The sequence below is a fragment of the Dendropsophus ebraccatus genome, chromosome 14 (assembly GCF_027789765.1).
Source record: "Dendropsophus ebraccatus isolate aDenEbr1 chromosome 14, aDenEbr1.pat, whole genome shotgun sequence".
Classification (NCBI taxonomy): domain Eukaryota; kingdom Metazoa; phylum Chordata; class Amphibia; order Anura; family Hylidae; genus Dendropsophus; species Dendropsophus ebraccatus.
The window spans coordinates 38,023,717-38,049,668 of NC_091467.1; the positions used below are offsets into that span (position 1 = coordinate 38,023,717).

A 25,952-nucleotide genomic window follows, 5' to 3' on the forward strand; every position below is an offset into this window, starting at 1 on the left:
CGTTGGCAACAAACAGTTTTTGTGTCAGAAAAAAAAATACACCCACAAACAAGACAAATAATTTGGTTCTGCCTCATCTTTTTTGCAGTACAGGTGTCCAAAAAGCATTTGTACTCAATGAAAAGCCAAGATTCAAGAGCAGGCAGCCTGGACCCAGACCCCCTCCCCCGGTCACAAATCCATACCAAAATGAGGAGGGAAAACTGCAGTTTGCTTGGTACATGTATGCATGCATCATAAAGACAAAGGAAGATTGGCAATCCCTGGAACTGTACAGTCCTATCTGTCACTAAAGTAACAGACTACAATGGTAATTCGTTATGGAACTCCTCTTCTTTTGCTTCCCAGATTCCATGGATTGATTGAGCCCAATACAAACACCAGGCATTGATTTCTCCATTGAATTTAAAACAAAAACAAAACATAACTGGACAGTAAAAGCATTTGAGACAAGAAACAGAACAAGACTTTTGGCAACTGTAAAGAAGATAATTCAAGGGAAGGCCAGTTTTTTTCCATCCAGCAAATAAGTTTGTCACTGAAAGTCCAAAGAGCACCGCAGAATATATTCCTGTAAACACAGGCCAAAGTGGGAGGACACACAAGAAAACACAATTAGCCTCAAACATTAGCCCCCCTCTAATCCATTCACTCCACTAAAATTGACATCATTCCTATATAACCTGGCAACCCAAAGCATGAGCCTGTCACAAGAAACGGCAAACAAAATATGGTCTTGTTTTAATTTGCTCACACGTTGCCCCATCTGTAATGTTGGGGTGTTAAGGCTGGCTGAGGAGATAAGGTGAAAATACAGCGCAAGAGCTCCACAGGCAGCTAGGGCTTTGGTTACAGCCTGGCTAGAGATCAGTAACATCATGGTCACATCTTGCTTCATCACATCCTGGATCCTCGTTCCTGAAGAATCTAAAAGTAAAAAAAACAAACAAAAAAAACCAATGAGTGTTTGCTGCACAATAAGAGACATTTATAAGGTTTTGGATTAGGGAACACGTATGACCCTTCCCAGCTCCAGCGCTGGTGCTGCATACCTCCGCTCCGGTGCCTGGCCCATTTTGGTCTTTCTGGAAAGGAGACCTGGGATGTGACGTGTTAGGCCCGCTCAGGCAATCTGCGGCAGAGGCGAAAAACTGCTACAGTTGCTGACTGACTGAGCGGCCTGTCACAGCCCAGATTCTCTTTTAGACCAGGAAGCAGCCTGGGACCAGGGGTGGCGCTATGTGGGAACCAGCGCTGGAACTGGGGAGGAAAGTGCATGTTATTTTCTTCACACAATACCTAAAAGCAGCAGTTTTTTGTTTCAAAGGGGGGCCCTTCCAGGAGTTCTCCTTTAAGGAAGTGTGGATAGCTAATACAAATCAACAAACACAGGAGGGCATGAGATCCCCTATAAAATATATAAAGAGAACACAAGGAGGTACTGATGCCCAGGCTACAGAAGGTAATTAGTGAATCATTGGAGAAAGGGAGGTTTCCAGCATACATGGGTGAGGGAACTGTGTTAGTACCAAAACCTGAAAGGGACCCACTTGATCTAGAATCCTTTAGACCTGATCAACAGTGAAACAAATAATTTTCGGTAAGGATCTTGCCATCTGGGTAGAAAAGGTAACAGCTGAATTCATACATACAGACCAGTGCGGCTTTATTGCAGGTGAAACGCCAAGATGTAATACTAGAAGATTATATGAGAATATGCAGGTAACAGAGGAGATCGATGCCTGCTCCATCCTATTAAAGCATTTGACAGGGTGGATTGGGATTACCTATGGGAGGCCCTAAAACGTTAAGGGTTTGGTGATAAATTTGTTAATATGGTTTGATTTATAAAGACACCATCGGTCATAGTAAATGGTTACATTCTGATTTATTTAGGTAAAGCTTGTCCCCTCTTCCCTCTACCCTTCACCCTTGCGACAGAGATTAGGATCAGATCAGACTCAGTTATCAAGTGATTTAGGGCAAGTGGTGGTGGGGGGGACAGGATTTGGCTATACGCGGATGAAATGCTATTGTTTCTGAGGAACCCATCTAGGAGTTTACCAAGAGTTATGGCAGTGGTGGAGGAGCTGGGAGCTTCTCTTGGGTCTGTCCATTAATTAGACAAAAATCAATATTAATGTTTCTAGATGAAAGTCAGACCAGCTCCTTTCCACCATTAAGTTATCTGGGAAAAGGGGAGAGTTTTAGTTACCTGGGAATCTAGATCTCTAGGAAAATTAAACAATTTAATCAATGCAAAATAAGTAATTCGTTTTTTGGAGAAAAGGGTAAATATATGGCAAAAACTCTGGTTATGAAAGGTGGACAGGATTACCTTGATAAAGACAATCCTGCTCCCTAAGCTACTGTATATGTTATGTGTGTTCCCAGTATGGATTGATAGCAAATATTTTAAGAAATTTAGAGCAATTTTGAATGCACTAATCTGGGGAAGGAAAGAAGTCCGCATAAACCTAGAAGGTTTTGTGCCCCAAAAGATAAGGAGGAAGGAGGGCTGGAGGTTCTGGATTTGTGTAAACATTTTTTGGCATCACAAACAGTTTAGTTACTGAAAGCCAAAACAAAACAGTTACTTTAACCCCTTAGTGACAGCCATATCAGCTTTTTATGGCAGTCACTACTGGGCTTTATTCTGTTCATGTCAGCTTTTTACGGCGGGGCCCGAATAAATGCTACCAGCGCAAGAGCTGTCCGAATGACAGGAATATAGATATATACTGTCAATCAGCAAAAAAAAATATAGATACATTTGATATTTATAACCCATTTTAAGTATTTTCTGATTACACCGCCTTAAAAGGAAGAAAGTACATACTTTCTCTGAGAAGTTAACAGCAGCCAAGCTTACCTTTGCCTTTTCACTGGGCTCAATGACCAGTCCATTAGTGGAGTTGTTCAGCTCCCTGGAAACAACACATAGGAATTCTGCTTGATCTTCATTCCCATAGTTGTAGGAAGATCCAATACTGATAAGCTGAAAGACAATGATGTGACAAACTATAGAATGAATACACTAAAGGTCTCCATATGTTTTATACTGATGTCACCAAAAATGCCTCTGGTGGATAGACTAATCTAACCTGCTGATATGTCCCTTTTGTCCCATGGCGCTGAGGATGAAGGTAGGTTTCTTACCTTCATCCTAGGTGCAGTTTCTGTGCAGTTAGTATGGATTACTGGGGGCAGGATTACCATTGATATTTATTAGGAGAGGTAGGTTGGGCTGGCCAGGGGCAGATCGGTGCCCTGAGGGCGGTAGCCCTAACCCCCAGCGCACCAAACTATCAGCCTGTGGATATAACTACTAACTGCATGGTAATGGCACAGATGATGAAGGTAACAAAACTTACCTTCATCCTCAGCACCTCATGCACAAAAGGGACATACTGTTTATAGTTTCCCTTATTAAAAAAAAAAACACCACAGTAGTTCTCCATAAAGTGGTCATAGCCACTAACAGCTTTCCATAAAACTTTGCTGCGGACATGGGCTAAAATGGAGACCTAATAAGACAATGTTGAGGTTCCACTAGAGCATTATTAGTCAGATCCTTGGATTTTCCTGGAGCCTTAAAGGGGTTATCCAGTGCTATAAAAACATGGCCAGGGGGGGGCGTGGCCTGGCTATGGAGGGGTGAAGACACGCTTTCTGTAGGCTCCGCTGACAGGGCGCCAAACAGCCTTCCTATACACCCCTAATCAGCTCCAAGACACCCTCAAATGGTGGGTGGTCGGCGAAAGACTAGACCCAGCACCAGTTCCGCCCGTTCCCGGCCCGCCCGCGGCAGTTTGGAGCAATATTTCCCTGCTGCGAACCGCGGCCTAGCTGACCGGCCTGCAGCCTCCATACTCCCCGGCTCTCGCGTGACCAGAGCGTCCGCGGCCGCCGCTCGTACCTGTCCAGAGCGGAGCTCCTGTAGCCCGGAAGGCGTCCCACTGTCGGCAGCCGAGGAGGTACGTGCTCCGGTCCCGGAATCCCCCGCACCGGTGATACCGGGCTCCCGCTGTGCCGTCCGTGCGGGGCCTCCGGCGGCTCCCTGCCAGCTTCCTGACGCGGCCTCTGCTGACTTCCTCCTTGCACGGCCTCCGCTGACCCCCCGGCCGTCTGTTATCTCTGGGGCAGAGTCTCGGGAGCAGGAGACCACCGGTGCCCGGATTGGGGGAGCTGAGGAGACCTGCTTGCCACAGACTCAACAACATCTGGGCTGCATTATGTCCTCACTCTCTCCTGCTGCACTACCATTCTCCTCCACTGGGGACAGTATGATACACAGTGCTGGCTCTGCTATGTCTGTTAACCCCGGGAGCGCTGCTGTACCCAATAATCCCCTGTGTGCTGCCTCATCCAGCCCCTCTATGAACTCTGCTGCCTCCATTAACCCTGTGTGTGCTACCTCATCCGGCACTACTATGAACGCTATGCCTTCCATTAACCCTGTGACCTCCGCTGCACCAATTAACCCCGTGCATGCCAATATGGAGTGGGATTGGAGAGAATACATGAAATTGCTCCCTACGCGTTCGGACATGGAAAAGTTTGTGGAACGCTTGGAAACTTCCTACAAGCAGGAATTGAATTCTCTGAAATCTGAGGTCCATACGTTGGAGACGAAAATCTCTGATGTCGCAGCAGACCACAATTCCTTAGTCTCCACTGTGGATAATGTCCAGGTTACGCTTGCGAATCAGGAGAGTCAGATCCGGCACCTTTACAGACTCCATGATGATGCTGAAAATCGGAGTCGCCGGAATAACATCCGTATCCGAGGGTTGCCAGAAGCGACTCGAGCAAACGATCTCATCCCATCTCTCCAAGATTTATTCGCTTCCATCCTCAAACGTCCACCAGGCGCAGAGTTTGAAATTGATAGAGCTCATCGTACACTGGGCCCGGTCTCTCGTGATGTGAATAGGCCTCGTGATGTCATCTGCAGGCTCCATCATTACAGAATAAAAGATGAGATCATGAAGGCGGTGCGCAACATGGACTTTGTTGACTTTGATGGAGCTCAATTGATCTTTCTCCAGGATTTGTCCAGAGCTACGCTGTCCCAACGACGTTCCCTCAAGCCTCTATTGGAGCTGCTCCGTGAACGTGATATACCATACTCTTGGGGCTTTCCCTTCCAGCTGGTGGTTCGCAGACAAGGCAAGCGGGTAGAGCTCCATACTCCAGAAGATTTACCGGCCTTTCTGATGGCCTTGGATCTTCCTCATATAACTTTGCCGGACTGGGATCCGCTATTGTCATTTCCCACTGGTAGGCCTGTTCGCCCGCCTGGAACTGCTGCCCCGGATGATTGAGGACGCTATGCGGATCCGGCATTTTCATGCCTCACAGAGTCTTCCATGCTGTGGATGTATCTTTTTCTTCTCTTTTTGGTGTTGGCTACCATATGTTATGTTGTTATTTTTCTCTGGCCAACGTCATTGTGTTCAGTATAGTTCATATGTTCTTATTCTAGATAATATGTTTCCCACATCGAATGCTTTTTGAGTGGGGAGAGGTTTCGCGGCCTGGCCGCCCACCACGAGTTGCTCTGTTCTGTTTACATTTTTTGCCCGCATTTATGAAAAGTGTATTGCTTATTAGCATTTTCCATTTTTGGTGCCCTGTCGCGGACTCGCAGACCTTCCTCTGTTAGTCCGTCTCTCATTAGTTTAAGACGCTTTAGGCGTTCTTGTACCCATTTGGGTTTTTTCCCGGTAGTGTAGCTACTACCTGGATACGGAGGTTTTCCTCTTCGGGGAACCTTCTCTTTCCGACTGCAGGTTCAGTCTTCTGCTCTGTGTTTTCGATTCTCCTTTTATCTCTTTCTCTCTATTTTTTCTTTTTCTTATTCTACTTTCTTTTTTCCTCTTCTCCCCTCTTTGGGTCTTCTCCTGAGGTGGGGGGATGGCTGGGATGGACATTAAGCTGGCGTCTCTCAATGTCAGAGGACTGAATGTCCCGCAGAAGCGGGCTCAAATTATCTACTCTATGCATAGACAAAAAGTGCATATCTTACTATTGCAGGAAACGCATTTTAAGACCTCACAGACTCCGCGCATGCGTCTCAATTACTACAATGTCTGGTCCCACAGCACTAATCCTACTGCCAAATCCAAAGGTGTCTCCATTGCTTTGCATAAGTCTCTGCCACATAAATTGCTAGATACTCTGGTTTGTCCTCAGGGACGATATGTTTTCCTCAAAATCGAGATACAAAACCGGGTGTACACTGTTGGAAATATATACCTTCCCAACTCCAATCAGGGTAGTACGTTGCGCGCTATACTTAGGACTGCCTCCACCTTTATTGACGGTTTGTTGATTCTAGGTGGGGACTTTAACCTAGTTATGGATCCTTCCCTGGATACCTCCTCTGGCAGGACCGCTGTGCCACGCTCTGAGTGTGCGTTGGCGAGGTCGACCCTTAGTCTACATAAACTGGTTGATGTTTGGAGAGTCCTTCATCCTCAGGGTAAGGATTTTACCCATTATTCTGATGCACATCGCACATATGGTAGGCTGGACATGTTTTTTGTGGCGCAGTTTGCGTTGACTCTGAGCCCTGCGGCCAGCATAGGCACTGCCCTGTGGTCGGATCATTCTCCTATCTTTTTGTCCTTACAACTGCCGGGGTTGGTACCCAGGGAATGGTCGTGGAGGCTGAATGAGTCGCTTCTTCGGGATGTGGCATGCAAAGCGGCTGTGTCGCAGACAATACAGGACTTCGTGCGAGACCATGCTTCTGATGACACCCCCCTGCCTCTGCAATGGGAGGCTCTTAAATGTGTTGTTAGGGGGACTCTGATTCAGCATGGGGCTCGGCTTAAGAGAGAGAAAAGCGCAAAAATTGTAGCGTTGCTAGGTCGGGTTGAGGCACTTTCCACAGCCCATAAACGGAATGCCACTGATGAGAACTGGACTGCACTGACCCTGGCTAGGGAACAACTAAAAGATACTCTTGCTCAGTCCTCCTCCTCTCAGCAGGAACGGTACCGTAGCTTTCTCTATGAACATGCCAATAAGAGCGGCAGAGCTATGGCCCGCTTAATTCATCCGAGAACGCAGGTTACGCACATCCCTAGTCTCCTTGATCACCAGGGCAAGGCGGTACATAATCCCAAAGAAATCACAGCTCTTTTTCGCTCCTATTTCTCCTCTCTCTATAATACTAAGGGCCGTTTCTCGGAGCTGCCAGTGGAGGAAATGGAGACTAGGGTGTCCGCGTATCTGTTAGACACGGCATTACCTACCGTTCCTGCGGAGTCGGCTGAGGAATTGGAAGCTCCCCTCACGGAGGATGAGTTTCGGGCAGCCATTACTAACACTAAAGGGGGTAAGAGTCCGGGGCCTGATGGCTTTACTGCCGGATTTTTCAAAACATTTAAGGAATTGTTAGTTCCGTTTATGACTGAGTGCTTTAATGACGTTTCTGCTTCCTGTCCCTTCCCTCGCCAGTCCTTGGAGGCGCATGTGGTGGTCCTGCCCAAACCTGGTAAGGACCCCAAATACTGCAAAAATTATCGCCCTATTTCCCTCATTAACTGTGATCTCAAACTCTATGCTAAGGTACTGGCAACTCGTCTGAGTCTCCTTATCCCCCAAATCATCCATGTCGACCAGGTTGGTTTCGTACCGGGCAGGGAGGCGAGGGACAATACCCTTCGGACGCTTTCGCTGCTGTCGTGGGCTGGCCGTTCGGGATCCCCTCTGTGCTTACTCTCAGTTGACGCTGAAAAGGCTTTCGATAGAGTGCATTGGGGGTTCCTGCGGTCGGTTCTGGCAGGGGTGGGACTTGGTCCGCAATTTGTAGATAAGATCATGGCGTTGTACTCCTGCCCGTCAGCTCGTGTTCGGGCCAATGGCATACTCTCTAGCTCATTTACGATTCACAATGGTACACGCCAGGGTTGTCCCTTGTCTCCCACGCTTTATATTCTCACAATGGAACACCTGGCTGTGGCCCTACGACGAAATCCTACAATCCAGGGGGCAGTATTTGGACAGGACCACCACAAATTGGCACTCTATGCGGACGACCTGCTTCTATATATATCCTCTCCTATCACTTCCCTTCCCTCCATTCTCCAGGAATTTCAGCGGTTTGGGGACCTTAGTAATTTTAAGGTCAACCTGTCTAAAACTGAGGGTCTCAACGTTTCAATCCCACAAGAGACATTTGATGTGGTCAGGGCCTCCTTTCCTTTTCAGTGGCATGCGGACTCTATTGTATATCTTGGTGTTAGAGTCCCCTCCGCTCTTAGCTCTCTCTTTGCCTTGAATTACACTCCCCTGCTGAATAAGGTCTTGTCGGAAATGACCTCCTACTTCTTAAAACCAGCTTCCTGGTTTGGGCGGATGGCTATTGTAAAAATGGATGTCCTTCCAAAGCTGCTGTACATCTTCCAGACTGTACCCATTGTCGTGCCGGTGGCCTTTTTCAGGACCCTGCGCCGTGCCATCTCAAAATTTATCTGGGGCAAGAGCAGGCCACGGATCAAATACTCCACTCTCACACAGTCCAGATCCCTGGGTGGCATGGGTCTCCCTGATTTACGCTCTTATCATGAGGCAGCGGTTCTGCGTGGGGTCCTGGACTGGGTACACGGCAGGGGTCTGAAGAGATGGGTGGACCTGATGTTTTCCCTGTGCCCGGTTGACCCCCCTGTCCTTCCCTGGATACTTCCTGAAGATCGTCAGGTTTTCTCCGGTCTCCCTTTTCTGATGTCTCATACACTTTGTGTCTGGGATAGATGGGTCGCTAAGTGGGGGTTATCTGTTACCCCTGGGCCGCTCTCCCCTATTCTCCAGAATCCGAAATTCCAGCCCGGACGGCAGACACACACGTTCCTGTTATGGGACCGATCTGTCAGTCCTAGAATACGTGACTGCATGACGGGCAGGACAGTTTCTTCTTTGGCTTCTCTCCAAGCCCAGTCTGCGAGAGGTCGGCTGTCCTGGCTGGAACATAATCAGTTGGTCTCTTTCATTCAGGCCCTCTTCCCACGGGACACTTACAACCCGACACTCACTGACTTCGACAACCTAGTTGTCTCCACATCTGCCATTCCGCATTGCATCTCAGTTATTTACCAGATCTTGATCAATACCGCTAACCCTGACAGAGCTTCTTTCTTTGATAAATGGGAAGCAGACCTCAACACCTCTTTTGATTCGCAGTCTGTCCAGACGATATGCGAACTAACCCACGGCATTTCCATGGCTGCTAAAGCTAAGGAAAAGAACTACAAAATTATCTCGAGGTGGTATTACTGCCCGGTCACCTTGCATAAAATGTTCCCTGAGGCTTCGGATCGCTGCTGGCGGTGCCTAACGGAGGCTGGTGATATGTTGCACGTTTGGTGGGCTTGCCCGGGGATCCGTGACTTCTGGGACAAAGTCTTGGGAATCTACAATGCGTACTCTGGACAGACTGTTGTCAACTCTCCTCAACTGACTTTACTATCTAAACTACCGGGTTCTCTCTCTAAGTCCAAAAAGGGACTCTTGCGACACTTTCTGACTGCTGCTCGCATGGTTATCCCCCGGCACTGGAAGACTCCCCTTGTGCCTACCCTGGCAGAATGGATGAGTGAGCTTAGAGACCTTGGCAGAATGGAAGAGTTAGTGGCTGAGGCCCATGACCGATCTGACAAATTTGAGAGAATATGGTTTCCTTGGCGCTTGTTCATGGATTCAGAGGAGTTTCTTGTTCTTACCCGCTAAATCCTGACACCCGGAGATTCTGTGGTTCTGGGATTGGCGAGTCTAACTGACTGTAGTGGTCATTTTCCTCCCCCTGCCATCCCCCTCCCTCCCTCTGCTCTTCTTTTCATCTTTGTTTTCCCTTTGTCTTTCTTTTCCCTTCCCTTTTTCTTTTTTCCTACATGCATATCCATCAATGTTACTTTTTGCTGACTGTTGGTTCTGTTTGGTGCCATGTGCACCTCTAGCAGCATTATGCTATAATTGATAGCTGCTTCTATTTGTATTCTTTTATAATATTAGAAAACCTGACACCATGCGACTTGCAGGTCGCAGTTTATTGCGTGTGATTTAATGTTTATCTGTTCTTCTGCATGGTTGCCAATAAAATCAGATTATACATAAAAACATGGCCAGTTTCCCCCCTACTGTTGTCTCCAGTTTGGGTGGGGTTTTGAAACTCCGTTCCATTGAAGTAAATGAAGCTTAAAGTGACACTGTCATCCCCTTTGTGCATTCTGACATCTCTACACAGGTGTAAAGGGTAAATTTAGCGTTTTTTATACCTTATTTTATATCATACGTCATGGTGCTTGTTCAAGTAAAAAGTGTCTTTTTATCAACGGCAGATTGTATTAAGTGGGCGTGGCCTCGTGGCATTAGCACCACTTAGCCCCGCCCAGTTGGCCCCGCCCCCCAAAGCAGCCATTGGAACAGGCTGGCCTAATGGTCTAGGCCCCACCCCCTCTAGGACGGCCCACCAACGGCGGCGTTGTGGGCGGGGCTAAGTGGTGCTATTGCCGCGAGGCCCCGCCCACTTAACACAATCTGCAGTTCATAAAAGATCACTTTTTACTTGAAAAAGCACCATGACGTATGATATAAAATGAGGTATAAACAGCTAAATTTACCCTTTACACCTGTGTAGAGAGGTCAGAATGCACAAAAGGGGGTGACAGTGTCACTTTAAGCTCCCTTCACTTCAATGGAACTGAGCAGCAAAACCCCACCCAAGCTGGAAACAAGAGTCGTGCTGTCTCTGGAAGAAAGTGGCCATGTTTTTGTAGCTCCAGAAGGGTGGGTTCACATTACGTTTTTGCAATCCGTTTTTTTCATCCATTTTGCAAAAAAACGGATGAAAGATGGATGGACAAAACGGATGCATTTGTGTGCATCCGTTTTGATGCGTTTTTCCATTGACATCCATTATAAAAAAAACCCAGATCAAAACGCATTGTTTTTTAAATGTACACAAAAACGTAGCGGACCTTACTTTTGTGTACGTTAAAAAAAAAAAAAGGATGCGCTTTGATACTTTTTTTTATAATGGAAGTCAATGGAAAAATGGAAGCACACAAATGTATCCGTTTTTAAATCTGTTTTGTTTTGCTTTTTTTGCAAAAACGGATGGAAAAAAAAAAACAGATTGCAAAAACGTAGTGTGAACCCAGCCTAATTGATGAAGAACTTCAAGGTATTTTTAGCAAGAGGAACATTAACAAAGCCATAAAGTGCACAGATCTTAACATTTAAAGCATTACAACTGAGACCTTTATGTGTTGCTTTCTAAAGAAAAAAAAAAGGATATTCCGATTCCAGGCATTCTTCAGGACAGTGGTTACTCACCTGCTCAAACTTCCAACCATCAGACATAGTGGAAACCATCTGTGTCAGCTCCTCTTCTTGACACTGTAATACTCTGTAGACATGCTTCACTGGACCCTGCAGATTTTAAGATAAGGAGAGTATTAACAGCATTTTTACAATACAAGCTTCAGTATAAATATATATAGCAGATGCATTTACATGGGGTAACACAATGATTACATTATATCATGCCTATTAGTATTTGAGGGATAAGTGGTGTGGAGTTACAAAACAGATTTACCTGTGAGGTTCTATTTTCATTGTCTCGAATCCGCTCCTTCACTAGCCGCACAAGCGAAGCAATGTTATAAAATTCTGCTTCTTCCAAAACACCTGTGTGCAAAAGATGCTAAAGCTGATGAGCTATCCACTATACCGTGTTGATGTCATCTATTTTTTTAAAGTAGGCAGACACACAAAATATTGTAAAGTTTAACAATAGCATGTCAAAACATATAAATTAGTGAGCTCCATAAGGTAAAACTATCAAGGAGAAGAGACCCAAGCATCCTGCAAATCAGTGTTTCTCAACTCCAGTTCACAAGTACCCCCACCAGGTCATGTTTTATATGTATTAGATATCATCACATGTTCTTTGTATGGGATATACTCAAATCAAAACCTGTATAGGATACTTAAGGACTGAAGTTGAGAAAAACAGCTTTAGGCTGGGTTCACACTACGTATATTTCAGTCAGTATTGTGGTCCTCATATTGCAACCAAAACCAGGAGTGGATTAAAAACACACAAAGGATCTGTTCACACAATGTTGAAATTGAGTGGATGGCCGCCATTTAATGGCAAATATTTGCTGTTATTTTAAAACAACGGCTGTTATATTGAAATATTGGCAGTTATTTACTGTTATATGGCGGCCATCCACTCAATTTTAACATTGTGTGGACAGAGCCTTTCTGTGCTTTTAATCCACTCCTAGTTTTGGTTGCAATATGAGGAGCACAATACTGACTGAAATATACGTAGTGTGAACCCAGCCTTATACTACCCAAACCATCCCCCACTAGAAGTTTATACACTACAAGAAATTGCCACTGGTGCTCATGGTTTAGGAGCTGTGCTAAAGCTGTGTGGAGTAAGGAAAATATACATGTAACACAAAGATTGTGGCTCTTTAAATACAATGTAGACTGGTTCTGATAGAGGTAGGTTTTGCAGATACCCTACTGACACAATATTAGACAACTGATGATAAAGCAGTTCTCCTAAAGGAGAAGTCCGGCAAAATTTTTTCTTAAAGTATTGTATTGCCCCCCCCCCCCAAAAGTTATACAAATCACCAACGTACACTTATTACAGGAAATGCTTATAAAGTGCTTTTTTCCCTGCACTTACTACTGCATCAAGGCTTCACTTCCTGGATAAAATGGTGATGTCATGCCCCGACTCCCAGAGCTGTGCGGGCTGTGGCTGCTGGAGAGGATGACGGCAGGGGGACACGAAGGGGCACAGGGCACTGGAGGGACACTGAGCATCCCCCTTCCATCATCCTCTCCAGCAGCCACAGCCCGCACAGCTCTGGGAGTCAGGTCGTGACATCACCATTTTATCCAGGAAGTGAAGCCTTGATGCAGTAGTAAGTGCAGGAAAAATGGGATTTTGTGAGTACTCACCGTAAAATCCTTTTCTCGTCAAAGTTCATTGGGGGACATAGACACAGTGGGTATAGGCTGGTGCCACTAGAAGGCGACACTAAGCAAAGGAAAAAGTGTTGGCCCCTCCCACCAGGCTATACCCCGCCCTGAGCTAATCAGTTTGTGCACAAGCAGTAGGAGCAGCCAGGAGAAGCCAACAGAAGGTACACAACACATGTAGAAACAGAACGGCTGATGGTCCACAACCTAGAGGAAAGGAAACCAGCCAGCAGAGCCTGTAAACAGTCAAGGCCCAGAAAAATAATAAATGGGTGGGTGCTGTGTCCCCCAATGAACTTCGACGAGAAAAGGATTTTACGGTGAGTACTCACAAAATCCCATTTTCTCGCTCGTATCATTGGGGGACACAGACACAGTGGGATGTCCTAAAGCAGTCCCCAAGGGTGGGAACAAATAGACATCGCACAACCAAATGGCTAACATACTGCAACCTGCAGAGACTGGCAACCAGGAAGCCACATTGATGAAAAAGCTGCACATACGACCAGAGTAAGAGGTGCAGAGAGCAAGATACGGTTGGAGACACCTAGGCAGTAGGGGACCTATGACACATAGGCCATTCTATGGAAAAAAGTACCAACCCGCAGAGAGGAGACAAGCAACAAAATGAGCTATGTATCCAGAAAGCCAGAGAGATAGAGAGGAAGGCTTAAGGCAAGGGATAACTGCTTGACCCAGACCTAGGTAAAATGAAAAAACCCATGTATAAAAGATGTTGGGAGAAATGACAAAGCGACAGGTCACACCTGAATGTAAGCAGGAGGAAGCCACTAGGAGGGCTTGAACACTGCCTAAATGTCAACAGAGACCGGAAAAGGAGGGAACAAACATGGACAATGTGTGGGGGTCTGGTATATGCCAGGTAACGATCGCGGGATGAAGAAATGACCACTGGACAAGCCAAAGAGTGGCAGAGACGCGTCCAGGACTGTGGTAATCTAAAAGATAGATTATCCCAGAGACCTCTACCAGGCCTTGGACCAAGACAAGATTGTAAACAGTCTGTTGACCTGTCTGACTGGATGTGGCAACATCCATGAGTCCAGTCAGGTAACCGGGGCAGTGATGAAAGGCAGGGTAAGGCAGATCCCTGCAAAAGCTGGGGAATCCAGTGAAACAAACAAGAATGACCCCTGAAGAAGGGCCCTGTAAGCCAGTATGATGTACTAGAGAACAGTGTATATCTCAAAGGCCCAGAGACTGGACTTAGTGGGAAAGATGAATCACCTTAAAAGCAGATAGTGGAATTAAGAATACAAGTATGGCTATCACAGAGACAGGAGGGCAAGTACTTTTGGGCGGAAATAATATCTGACCAGAAGGACCATGAGTGGCGTAAGAGTCTGGGACAATTACAGGGCTAGTCTGCTGAGATAACATCCAGATGGAAACTTCCAATGGTATGCTATGGCTCAGGTCAGCTGTAAAAGATATGGATCAGGTAGAAAACCTGACCTACAGACAGCACCCTTGTAGAACAAGCCTTACCGAAGCTGAGGAGAAGTACCGAACGAGCGGGCGACCAGAGATGCAGGGTCTGAAGTTGTCTGCAGTAGAAGACACCGGCAACAATCCTCCTTATGTATTCTGTCAGAACAAAGGCCTTGGAGGGGTTCCACTGCTGATGCTCATTTCAAAAGGAAATGTGACCTCTAGCAGAGCAGGACCAAATAGGGGTCGACATTTGTGTCGGGAGAAGTAAGGCTAAAAGTTAGCTAAGGCTCCAGACCTAGCCTTCAAAAGAGGATAATATCATGCAAAGAGAAGTGGAGCAAAGTAGACGAGTCCCCAGTGGAACCATCAAACACACCCGTGGCAACACAGGCCAAAGGGACCAAACAAACAGAAAGAATGTCCATCTGTAATTATCCTTCCAGAAAATAGAGCAATAATTGCATAGTCCCGAGACCTGAAATGTAGAGTCAAAACAAGGGTGTTTGCCATGAAAGATTTCCTGAATGTGCACTGGATGCACATGGGTGAAGCATCCCCTGACAAGGAAGGAGATGATCAGGTCCACTGCCTACTGGTTGGGACTTCCATGTAGATACGTGAAAGTGAGCGTCAGTGTACAGGTCACAAGAAAGTGAACCTTTCCCTGTAAAAGGAGGACTGCTTCCAGCATGGTACCACTCAATTGTGGGGGGACTGGAGGATAGATGGCATCCATAGGGACAGGCCAATAAGGCCTGAGATTCCGGGCAGCTCTGGCTGTGTATGCACAGTCGACTTTCACATCTTTGGCTTGAACATGTCATGTAATGACAAAAGGACTGTCCACAAAGGAGAGAAGACTGCCTAAGACAAGGCCCAGTCCCTGGCAGGTTTCAATGTGACCTATGGCGCACATGAACACACCAAAGACCAGAGCAGGGAGGCTGTAAACTACCCGTGGAAGTGGTAGCATGGCTGGCTGTACACTATGGCATACTACCTAAAGAGGAGGGAAACAGGGTGCTGAATTGGTTAACATGGGCACCTGGTAAGGAAGAACCCAGTGCTGACAAGTAACCTGTTCATTCCCCCTATGAAGGGGGAAATAGGACTACTATTGCGGCCATGACAGGCACTAGGTGTAATGAAGAAAGGAATCTTTGTACAACAAAATATGGCCTACAGCCACCGCTGTAATACATCAGGCAAAACCTGTAATCAAGGAGGAACCCTATTTTACACCTCAAATTAGCTCACCCTTGGGAAGGCATATTGAGGGTAGTAGTGTGGAAAGACAGTAGCCAGGCATAGGTGGGAACCTCTGTTCAGCCCCTTTATTCCGTCTACAGGGAGGAGTAAGGTGGCTGCTGACACCACATAGCAGGTACTAGATAAAAAACAGGATACCGCTACAAACAAGGCACTCCGCTCATAGGAGGAAAGTTACCACTGGTAAAGCCATAGTAGACGGGAAGTCCAAACTCCAACGTCATACCTCTGCTTGCCGAAGGGAGAAGAAGACTTCTAATACAGCCATAAAAGTCACTGTCTGAATGACAGGGGGTACCTCGGTATTCCGCAATTACTCCACCTGTAGCATTAATACCTTACCTGTCAAAGGGACTGACAGGACTGCCGTTGCGGTATTGATGGCAGATGGCAGGCAGGATGGTACCACTGTAACATGACTGCTTCATCCAAGGAGAAGAGCAACTGCTCTGCTAGGATGAAGCTGATGCAGCAATAGGCATGCCAAACGACAGTCAGGATGGTGCTGCTGTGGCATGATTACATCACCAATGGAAGGAAGTAAAATGAGTATGGATGTAATACTCCATCGTACCGTATGTCTAGCAGGATGGTATTACTGCGGCACAATTATGTCACCTGTGTAGAGGCGTAATAGGACTGCTGATGTAGCAATAGCCCGCACCACGTGGCAGGATGATATAGCTGTGACATGACTACGTCACCTGTGGAAGGGAGTAATACGGCTGCTGATGTAGCATTATATCGGTTCAAGTGACCGCCGATGTAGCAAGTCAAGTGGCATGTGACAGACAGAATAGTATCACTGCGGCACAACTACTTCACCTGTGTGTAGCGATAGATCGCTTCAAATTACCACTGATGTAGCAACAGTCAGTGGCATGTGACCGCTGATGTAGCAATAGTCAGTGCCATGTGACTGCTGAGATAGCGATAGTCAGTGCCATGTGACTAGCTGATGTAGTGATGGCCGCTGCCATGTGACTGCAGAGGTAGCGATGGTCAGTCCCATGTGACTGCAGAGGTGGCGATAGTCAGTTCCATGTGACTGCTGATGGAACAATGGCCAGTGGCATGTGACTGCAGAGGCAGCGATCGCCAGTGCCATGTGACTGCTAATGTAACGATGGCCTGTGCCATGTGACTGCAGAGGTAGTGATGGTTAGTGCCATGTAACTGCAGAGGTGGCGATAGTCAGTGCCATGTGACTAGCTGATATAGCTATGGCCAGTGCCATGTGACTGCTGACGTAGCAATGGTCAGTAACATGACAGGCGGTATGGCTGCTTCCCCCCTGGATGGGAGTAATATGACAAGCAACAGGCAGTGCCATGTGTTGATCCTGCTGCATGAACTATATTCGGTACTATAGGAGAGTTGCCTGTGGATAAACATGTCTATCCCAAGATAGAAAGAGAGGAAATACTGAAAAGGCGGACTGGATGGACCAAGTGCTCTTGTGCTGCTGACAATCTTTCATAATAATTTTATAATAAGTGTCAGAGATCCTATAAAAAGGCAGAGAGGGAAAAAAAACCTCCAAGAAAACAAAACTCTAGGGACGGCTGTCCCAACAGTAGAGGGGAAAAGGGTCAAATAAAACCCTAACCTCCATTAGGGTGCGTTCACACCTACAGGATCTGCAGCAGATTTGATGCTGTGTTCAGTTATTTGAATGAAATCTGCTGCAGAAAATCAGCTGCAGATCCTGTAGGTGTGAACGCACCATTAAAAAGATTGTCATAGAAAGATATGGGGACTGTAGTAATTTTATTGTAACACTAGAGGGCGAAGGAGAGGCATAATTATTTAAAGGGGTATTCCCACCAAAATTATTTTTGCATGAATACGTTGCCCACCCATAGCTTTCCATCTTTCCAATATAAACTTATTATGGATTCTGGACAGTTTTGCTGCTATCTAGATGCATTCACCCCCCACCGAATGCATTGAATCATCACCTCTCAGTCCAACCCTGACACACTCCCTGCTTCTGGCTCCCACCCTCCGAGACGTCATCACGTGTCTCAGTCTCTTCAATGGGCCGGGTTAGCGCTTGTACCCCAGTCCACTAAAGAGAGGGAGGATAGTGAGACAGTCACAGCTGCTACTGCTGTTCACTGTCTGCCTCACTAACAGCACCCAGAGCTCACCCGCCCCGCACCCTGTATCCCCCCACCCGGAGTGTATCCACCCCCCGCAGCTCACCCGTTGGCCTGTGAGTGCAGTACCCCTCCCCATCCCCCAAAGCGGTCTCCTGGCGACCCCCGTCCCCCTCCCTACAGCGTGATCTCCAGGTGCCCCCCCAGTATAGCCCGCAGCCACCCTCCATCGCCGAACCCTCCCCCCTGTGTCTCACCCGGCAGAAGCTGTGGCTTTCCCAGTTATTGCAGAACTACAGCTCCCAGCATGCACAGCCTTCTCTCCGTGCATGCAGGGGTTGTAGTTCTGCCCGAGCCGGGAGAGCCACAGGTAGAAGAGCCGTCATGTAAGTGCATGTGATCCGGTCCCCGGCCGCCTGCCCCCCCATGTAATGATGTGGGGGCGCATGGGAAAGCCACAGCTTCTGCCGGGTGAGACGCAGGGGGAGGGATCGGCGATGGAGGGTGGCTGCGAGCTATACTGGGGGGGGGCACCTGGAGATCACGCTGTAGGGAGGGGGACGGGGGTCGCCGGGAGATTGCTTTGGGGGATGCACAGGGAGGGGTGACTGCACTCACAGGCCAACGGGTGAGCTGCGGGGGGTGGATATGCTCCGGGTGGGGGGATACAGGGTGTGGGGCGGGTGAGCTCTGGGTGCTGTTAGTGAGGCAGACAGTGAACAGCAGCAGCAGCTGTGACTGTCTCACTATCCTCCCTCTCTTCAGTGGACTGGGTTAGAAGCGCTAACCCGGCCCATTGAAGAGACTGAGACACGTGATGCCGTCTCGGAGGGTGGGAGCCAGAAGCAGGGAGCGTGTCAGGGTTGGACTGAGAGCTGATGATTCTATGCATTCGGTGGGGGGGTGAATGCATCTAGATAGCAGCAAAACTGTCCAGAATCCATAATAAGTTTATATTGGAAAGATGGAAAGCTATGGGTGGGCAACGTATTCATGCAAAAATAATTTTGGGGGGAATACCCCTTTAACTACAGTGTAGGAGGCTCACAGCAGGAACCATTGCGAGCAGGCTGCAGAGAGCACTGCAGCCCGCACGGGAGAAGAGAGAGAGACAACAGCCCCAATAGCAGGCAGCAGATTAGGTGCGCTGCTCTGCTATTGGTAGCTGTCAGGAAAACACACCCCCTGGAAGAGAGGCCTAGTAAGGCCCGAAGCCGGGGGCTAAAGTGGAGGATGTGGCAGGCGCTGCGGCTCTTAATCTACAGGGTCCTCTCTGTGTGTGTGTGTGTGTGTGGGGGGGGGGGGGGGGGGGGGGTGCCGGGTGCTTGCGGTGCTGTCAGCACACGGCCGCATGTGGAGAACAGGTAAGTGAGAAGAGGAGGAGGGCTACAGCTATGCCCACTTTACACTATGCCCCTAGGGGGAATAAAGAGGAGGGTGATCCCGGGGGGATGAGAGGATGGAGATCCTGCAGGGCATGGGGAGGAGGGGGCGACATGGAAGGCGTGGGGGCAGGCCCTAGGGGAGATAAAAGCAGGGAAGGGGGAAATACTCACCTAGTCTCCTATACTCACCCACTTGCTCCTCTTCTCTTCAGCTCCCCGGTGAGACCAGCAGAGTCACCCCTTCAGCGTTCCGCTCACCAGGAGGGGTTTGCTGGTACAGGGGGGAGCACTTACAGCAGTCCGGGTGACCCTTGGGCTGGTGGGACAGAGGAGCCCGCTCCGGACTCATGATACCACTTGTCTTCTTGGAGCTAGGGGTGCTGGCAGCGCTCTGCTGCTCGCCCTGCTCGTTGGAGAAACAGGGAGACATGATAGTCTATGTATCCCACCTAAAAGGGAGAAAATGTAAAATAAGAAACTAAAATAACAAGAGCAGAAACCTGCAGTAACTGCAGGAGTGTCTGCCTCCTACGGACACTAAGCTAAAACTGATTAGCTCAGTGCCTGCAGGCGGGGTATAGCCTGGTGGGAGGGGCCAACACTTTTTCCTTTGCTTAGTGTCGCCTCCTAGTGGCACCAGCCTATACCCACTGTGTATGTGTCCCCCAATGATACGAGCGAGAAAAAAAAACACTTTATAAGCATATCCTGTAATAGGTGTATAACAGTGATTTGTATAACATTTGGGGGGGCTATACAATACTTCTAAAAAAACTTCTCCTTTAATGCACCACCAATAGCTGTCACACAGATAACCTATAGCAGGAGTAGGGAACCTTGGCTCTCTAGCTGTTGCAAAACTACAATTCCCATCAGGCCCCATCCCACAGCCAAAGCTAAAGAATACCACTTTAAACATGCAACCATCACACCCTTCCTAAAAAGGATATCCCTTGACCCAGCCTTTGTCCAGTTATCCCGCTATCTCACTTCGGTATCAAAACTTCTTAACTCCTTAAGGACCCACGATGTACATCTACATCATGAAGTCCCTAAGTGTGTACAGAGAGGTGCTGTCACCCCGCTCTGTACCAAGCACCTCCTGGCTGCTCTCAGTAGCCAGGGACTGTGGCTATTAGCCAGTGCGGCCAGCTAACCATTTAAATGCTGCTGTCAAAAGTGACTGGAATTGAAATACCGTTAAAAGTTCAAAAGAGTATGGGGTAGATGGGTTGACACACTAGAACTCCCCATAGAGGTTTATTGAAAAGTTGTAGGAACCCTATGCAACGGACTCATGCTATGGACGTCGGACTCATCTCTGGTCATTTACCTATAGCATGCGCAGCCCTTCGGGTGGCGATTTCTCAGTGGCGGGAACGGCTTCTAGAGCGGGACTTGCAGGAGGGGGTAAGTATCCGGGTCTCCACCAGGGTGTTGAGTGGGCTCTGCCCCGGGTGCCGGGGTGAAAGGTCTCCTTTAATCTTTAAGGGGGGGGGGGCAGACGGACTATAGATTGTAAGAGTATGTTGAAGTGAGGTATATACTGCACTTGCATTTGTTTTATAAATTTGTGCATAGTGCTTATTTACTCCCCAAACCAAAAAGAAAAAAGGCTTGAATTTTATTTGTTGCACTGAAGTTCCTGGGGTCCAAGTGTCTATTCCATATCTGCTTGGTATTAGTTATGGAGCATGGCTTCATCGGTGGTGCAATTATTGCTGTATACTAATTGTTGTAATTGCAGGAACGTAGGCAGGAAATATAACGTGGAACAAACTTATCTATTTTTTATTTATCTTTTTGTTGTTACAAATGTTAATAATCTGATAAAAAAAAAACAATCAGTAGTGGTGTAGTATAGTGATCAGCCGCTGATCCCAGCTCAGCGCTCTATTACACTTGGCTTAAGCAGCCCTTTGTAATCGAGCACCTGAAGGATCAATATAGTATATACACTCACCGGCCACTTTATTAGGTATACCTGTCCAACTGCACGTTACCACTTAATTTCTAATCAGCCAATCACATGGAGGCAACTCAGTGCATTTAGGCATGTAGACATGGTCAAGACAATCTCCTGCAGTTCAAACCGAGCATCAGTATGGGGAAGAAAGGTGATTTGAGTGCCTTTGAACGTGGCATGGTTGTTGGTGCCAGAAGGGCTGGTCTGAGTATTTCAGAAACTGCTGATCTACTGGGATTTTCACGCACAACCATCTCTAGGGTTTACAGAGAATGGTCCGAAAAAGAAAAAACATCCAGTGAGCGGCAGTTCTGTGGACAGAAATGTCTTGTTGATGCCAGAGGTCAGAGGAGAATGAGCAGACTGGTTCGAGCTGATAGATAGGCAACAGTGACTCAAATAGCCAACCGTTACAACCAAGGTAGGCAGAAGAGCATCTCTGAACGCACAGTACATGGAACTTTGAGGCAGATGGGCTACAGCAGCAGAAAACCACACCGGGTGCCACTCCTTTCAGCTAAGAACAGGAAACTGAGGCTACAATTTGCACAAGCTCATCGAAATTGGACAGTAGAAGATTGGAAAAACGTTGCCTGGTCTGATGAGTCTCGATTTCTGCTGCGGCATTCGGATGGTAGGGTCAGAATTTGGCGTCAACAACATGAAAGCATGGATCCATCCTGCCTTGTATCAACGGTTCAGGCTGGTGGTGGTGGTGGTGTCATGGTGTGGGGAATATTTTCTTGGCACTCTTTGGGCCCCTTGGTACCAATTGAGCATCGTTGCAACGCCACAGCCTACCTGAGTATTGTTGCTGACCATGTCCATCCCTTTATGACCACAACGTACCCAACATCTGATGGCTACTTTCAGCAGGATAATGCGCCATGTCATAAAGCTAGAATCATCTCAGACTGGTTTCTTGAACATGACAATGAGTTCACTGTACTCAAATGGCCTCCACAGTCACCAGATCTTAATCCAATAGAGCATCTTTGGGATGTGGTGGAAAGGGAGATTTGCATCATGGATGTGCAGCCAACAAATCTGCGGCAACTGTGTGATGCCATCGTGTCAATATGGACCAAAATCTCTGAGGAATGCTTCCAGCACCTTGTTGAATCTATGCCACGAAGAATTGAGGCAGTTCTGAAGGCAAAAGGGGGTCCAACCCGTTACTAGCATGGTGTACCTAATAAAGTGGCCGGTGAGTGTACATACTGCATTGATCCCTTTGAGAATGCATTGCTCATAGTTGCCCCCTAGGGGGACTAAAAAGTGAAGGGAACCAATCAGCACATTTGTGTTGATTGGGCTCCCAGAATGGCTGCACAGACCTCGCAGCTGGGTCTCCTATGGTGTCGGGGGACAACAGAGGCCCAGCTTGTAAGTTTTCTTTATTATTTTCCCGCACTCCCCTGCCTGCCTTTTTTCAATTTCATGGGACTTCCTCTTCAAAGGGAATTTGTCAGCTGCAATTTAGGTTTCAAACTGCTGGCACTGTTAGCTAGCTGTTAGGACAAGAAGACATGTGGTATCTTTCATATATCCAGTTGTGCTTCCAAAATGTAGTAAAATGCTTTTATTCTCTGGTACAAAGAGTCAAAGAGGCTTTTTCGATAAACATGTGCCTCCTTGTCCTAAGAGTGTCAGCAGTTAGAATCACAAGTCTGGTAATACCTGAAATAACGGACGTTATTTGAGCAATGATGGCTGTTGTTATGAAAGACGGCTGTCATTTTTACATAGTGTCAACCTAGCCTTATAGTGATCAGCACAGATATATGACAAAAACCCCTCCTAGAATGCTATCTTGGCTTATAGGCCTTACCTTCTTCAGCTAGCTCTTTATTAAGAATCAGCTTGCCATGTCGTAGGTAATTCAGAATGGGTCCAAAGTAAGTAGGGTCTCGATCAATAAGATAGGCACCTGTCTCATCCTGTAAGGCCAAGAGACAAAACTACTATCAGCTTACATAATATATAGTTATATATTTTACTTTTATTGTCTTCATCAAGCCTGCAAAGACCCAACAATATAAAAGGTTGAAATTCTGAATTTTAGGTGCTGCAGGAACTCTTACTTTGTGTTTTCAGAACGAAGTGTGAGTCTTGGGGGTCACCTTACTAAGCTGGCATGTATCTGCTCAATGGAGTAAGTTTGACCATGTAAGATACAGAATATTTAGTGTGTTTGGAGAGAGATGCTATTGGTGTAGGTGCTGTGGCAACTATTCTACACTAAGGGTACAAACACACACACCGTATACGCAGCAGATTTGATGGTGCAGATTTGATGCTGTGTTCAGTTATTTAGATCTAATCTGCTGCGTATCGCAGCAGAAAATATGCTGCATATACGGTGTGTGTGTGTGTGTTTGTACCCTTAAAGAGTATCCTACAAAAGGTCCACAGTACCACCCATAATCCATTAGAAGTCAGGCTGTGGCCACATCTGCAGTGGCATCTACCCACAATTTTCATGGAAGTTGCAGCCTGAATGTTTGCATGGATTTAAAGCATGAGCGTATTATAACTACACATAATTTTTTAGTACCTATACACTTCTATGATGGGATCATACTGTACTTGCATGTGAATGTTTTTATATGCAGTGTTGATAGAATCTTTTATTATATGTATTCACATCCTATTTATTCCATTGTGGTCTATGTTGGCAAGTTGTCAAAACAGGAAACCAATGTACCCTTTTACTAGTAGGATATGTTCACACTACGGAATAGGTGAGGAATTTCAAGTGGAATTCCTGCCGCAGAATCTACTTGAAATTCTGCCTGTCCCATTGATTCAATGCAATTTCTCAAGTGCAACCCTTAACCCACGCAAAGAATTAATATGTCAATTCTTTGGGCGGATTGCGCTTGAAAAATCCCATTGAATCAATGGCACAAGCTGAATTTCAAGCGGAATCCGCAGCAGGGATTCCACTTGAAATTCCTTGCCTATTCCGCAGCGTGAACATACCCTTAGTGACACAAGAACTTTGATTGTGATTCTGTTCGGACCACTTTCCACACACATGTGCTGTGTCCCACACAGAAAACATACACATTCAGAAAATGGACCACATGAAGTCACAAATGGACTCCATTTGGCCAACTAAAGTCAGTGGGAACATTCAGTTTTGACAGCTTGTCGGCAAAGAGTCTGATAAAAGGGCAGAAATGTGGCAACAATGTACACATCCATAGGGTGCTGTACTAAGCTCAATACAGCAGCCGCACAGTGCAGTGTCTGCAAAAGGCTTTGCTGCCCTATAATGAGATCCAAATTCTGCTGCAACCTGCATTAAATGATGATGAATTTGTTCCTGATTTTCCACAGCAGATTCCACATACAGTATTCTGATCTACTCAATCCAAATGCCATGGCTATTCCCTAGACTCAGGGCTCCTGTATCTACAAGTGATGGCTCCAATAGTCACGTTATATCCCATCCCTGGAACAGAGCCCTGCTGGGTGACTATATTTTGGACTATTTCCTAGCACTGCAGACTCACAGCAAAGAACTTGTTGATATATTTTCACTCCCCTATTGCATTCAATGGGGAAACAGAATCCTCACATGGCCATTTCCACAATATGTAGATGGGCACTATACCCTTCAGGAAAATAGCCACATTGTATTCCTCATGTGGGGAGTGGATGTGACTGTCTGTATTGGGGCCCTGCAGAACATGCCCTTCTCTCCCATTGCTGCCTGTGCATCTCCTCAGCAGGGGGTGCATCACCACAGCAGGGGGTCTGACAGCATCTACTTTACACCTAACACTCTCCGGCTGTTGGATAACTTCATCTCCCAGCATGCCCGCAACTGTCGCTTTACAAACCACTAGCTGTGTGACCACTGTACTACGGGGTATCAGGGAACGTAGCCGCCATTGACACCTTGTCAGAGTCCAGGTCTGGCTCCTCCTGGCACAGCCGGTAGAGGAAGGACTTGGGCTCCCGGCACAGGGTCTGCTTGGTGCTCAGGAAGTACGTGCCGCCCACGTTGAGCCGGACCCACTTTCCTCCTGTTCTGCCGCCAGCGTTGTTTTCCTGCTGGCTGTGACAGCGGGGGCTTCGGGGAGCAGAGCACGAGAGGCCGGGGCTGGTCGGTCCGCTCCGAGGACTGGGTATGGGCAAGCTGTGCGGGACCACCCGAGCTCCTACAGGCTCCGCTACCTGTCTATGTGGTTCTGCCATGATGGCTCAAACCGAACAGAACCTAAAGAGCGGCGGAGCCATAACACCGAGAATGAAAGCGGGAGAGGCTTCCGGGGCGCCGTGCCGTCACTTCCGAAATAACATGCACCAATATGACTGCTGATCTGTAGCCCCTTCGCCGTATGCGGTCACTGGGCCGGTTCCTACGGTAACGTGACACAAAAGCCCGCTCTCTGTCGTCGGTAACATTGAGCAGTGTTGCCGCCGGCAGAGAGTGACACCCGTGTACTCTGCCGGGGGGATGCCGGCACTGCAGTCACGCTATCAGCACTTCACTGAAATGGAGTCACACTATCAGCACTAGGAATTGCAGTGCTCCTATATACCATGTGTTACGGTAATAGCCAGGACTAGTTAGTTCCAGGCTCCAGAATGTGCCAGGAAGATCATAGGGTGACACCTACATGTGAGACTAACTAAAGAATGTCAACTGTTAACCCCTTCAGGTCCATTCACCCACTGTTAACCCCTCAGATCCACAACTGTTCAATTACCCCACTGTTAACCTCTTCACATCCACTACAATCT

General features: G+C 47.4%; 1 protein-coding gene across 1 annotated transcript; it reads right to left on the reverse strand.

Annotated features, from left to right (window-relative positions):
• On the reverse strand, positions 1-25,617 carry KCTD2 (potassium channel tetramerization domain containing 2). The gene is made up of 6 exons (XM_069953935.1): positions 25,104-25,617; positions 23,026-23,134; positions 11,606-11,697; positions 11,344-11,439; positions 2,873-2,998; positions 1-927 (listed from the first exon to the last, which is right to left on the reverse strand). Exons 1-6 carry the CDS (start codon positions 25,401-25,403, stop codon positions 898-900), a joined length of 753 nt encoding a protein of 250 aa, XP_069810036.1. The 5' UTR covers positions 25,404-25,617; the 3' UTR covers positions 1-897.
• Positions 25,618-25,952: the final 335 nt, after the last annotated feature.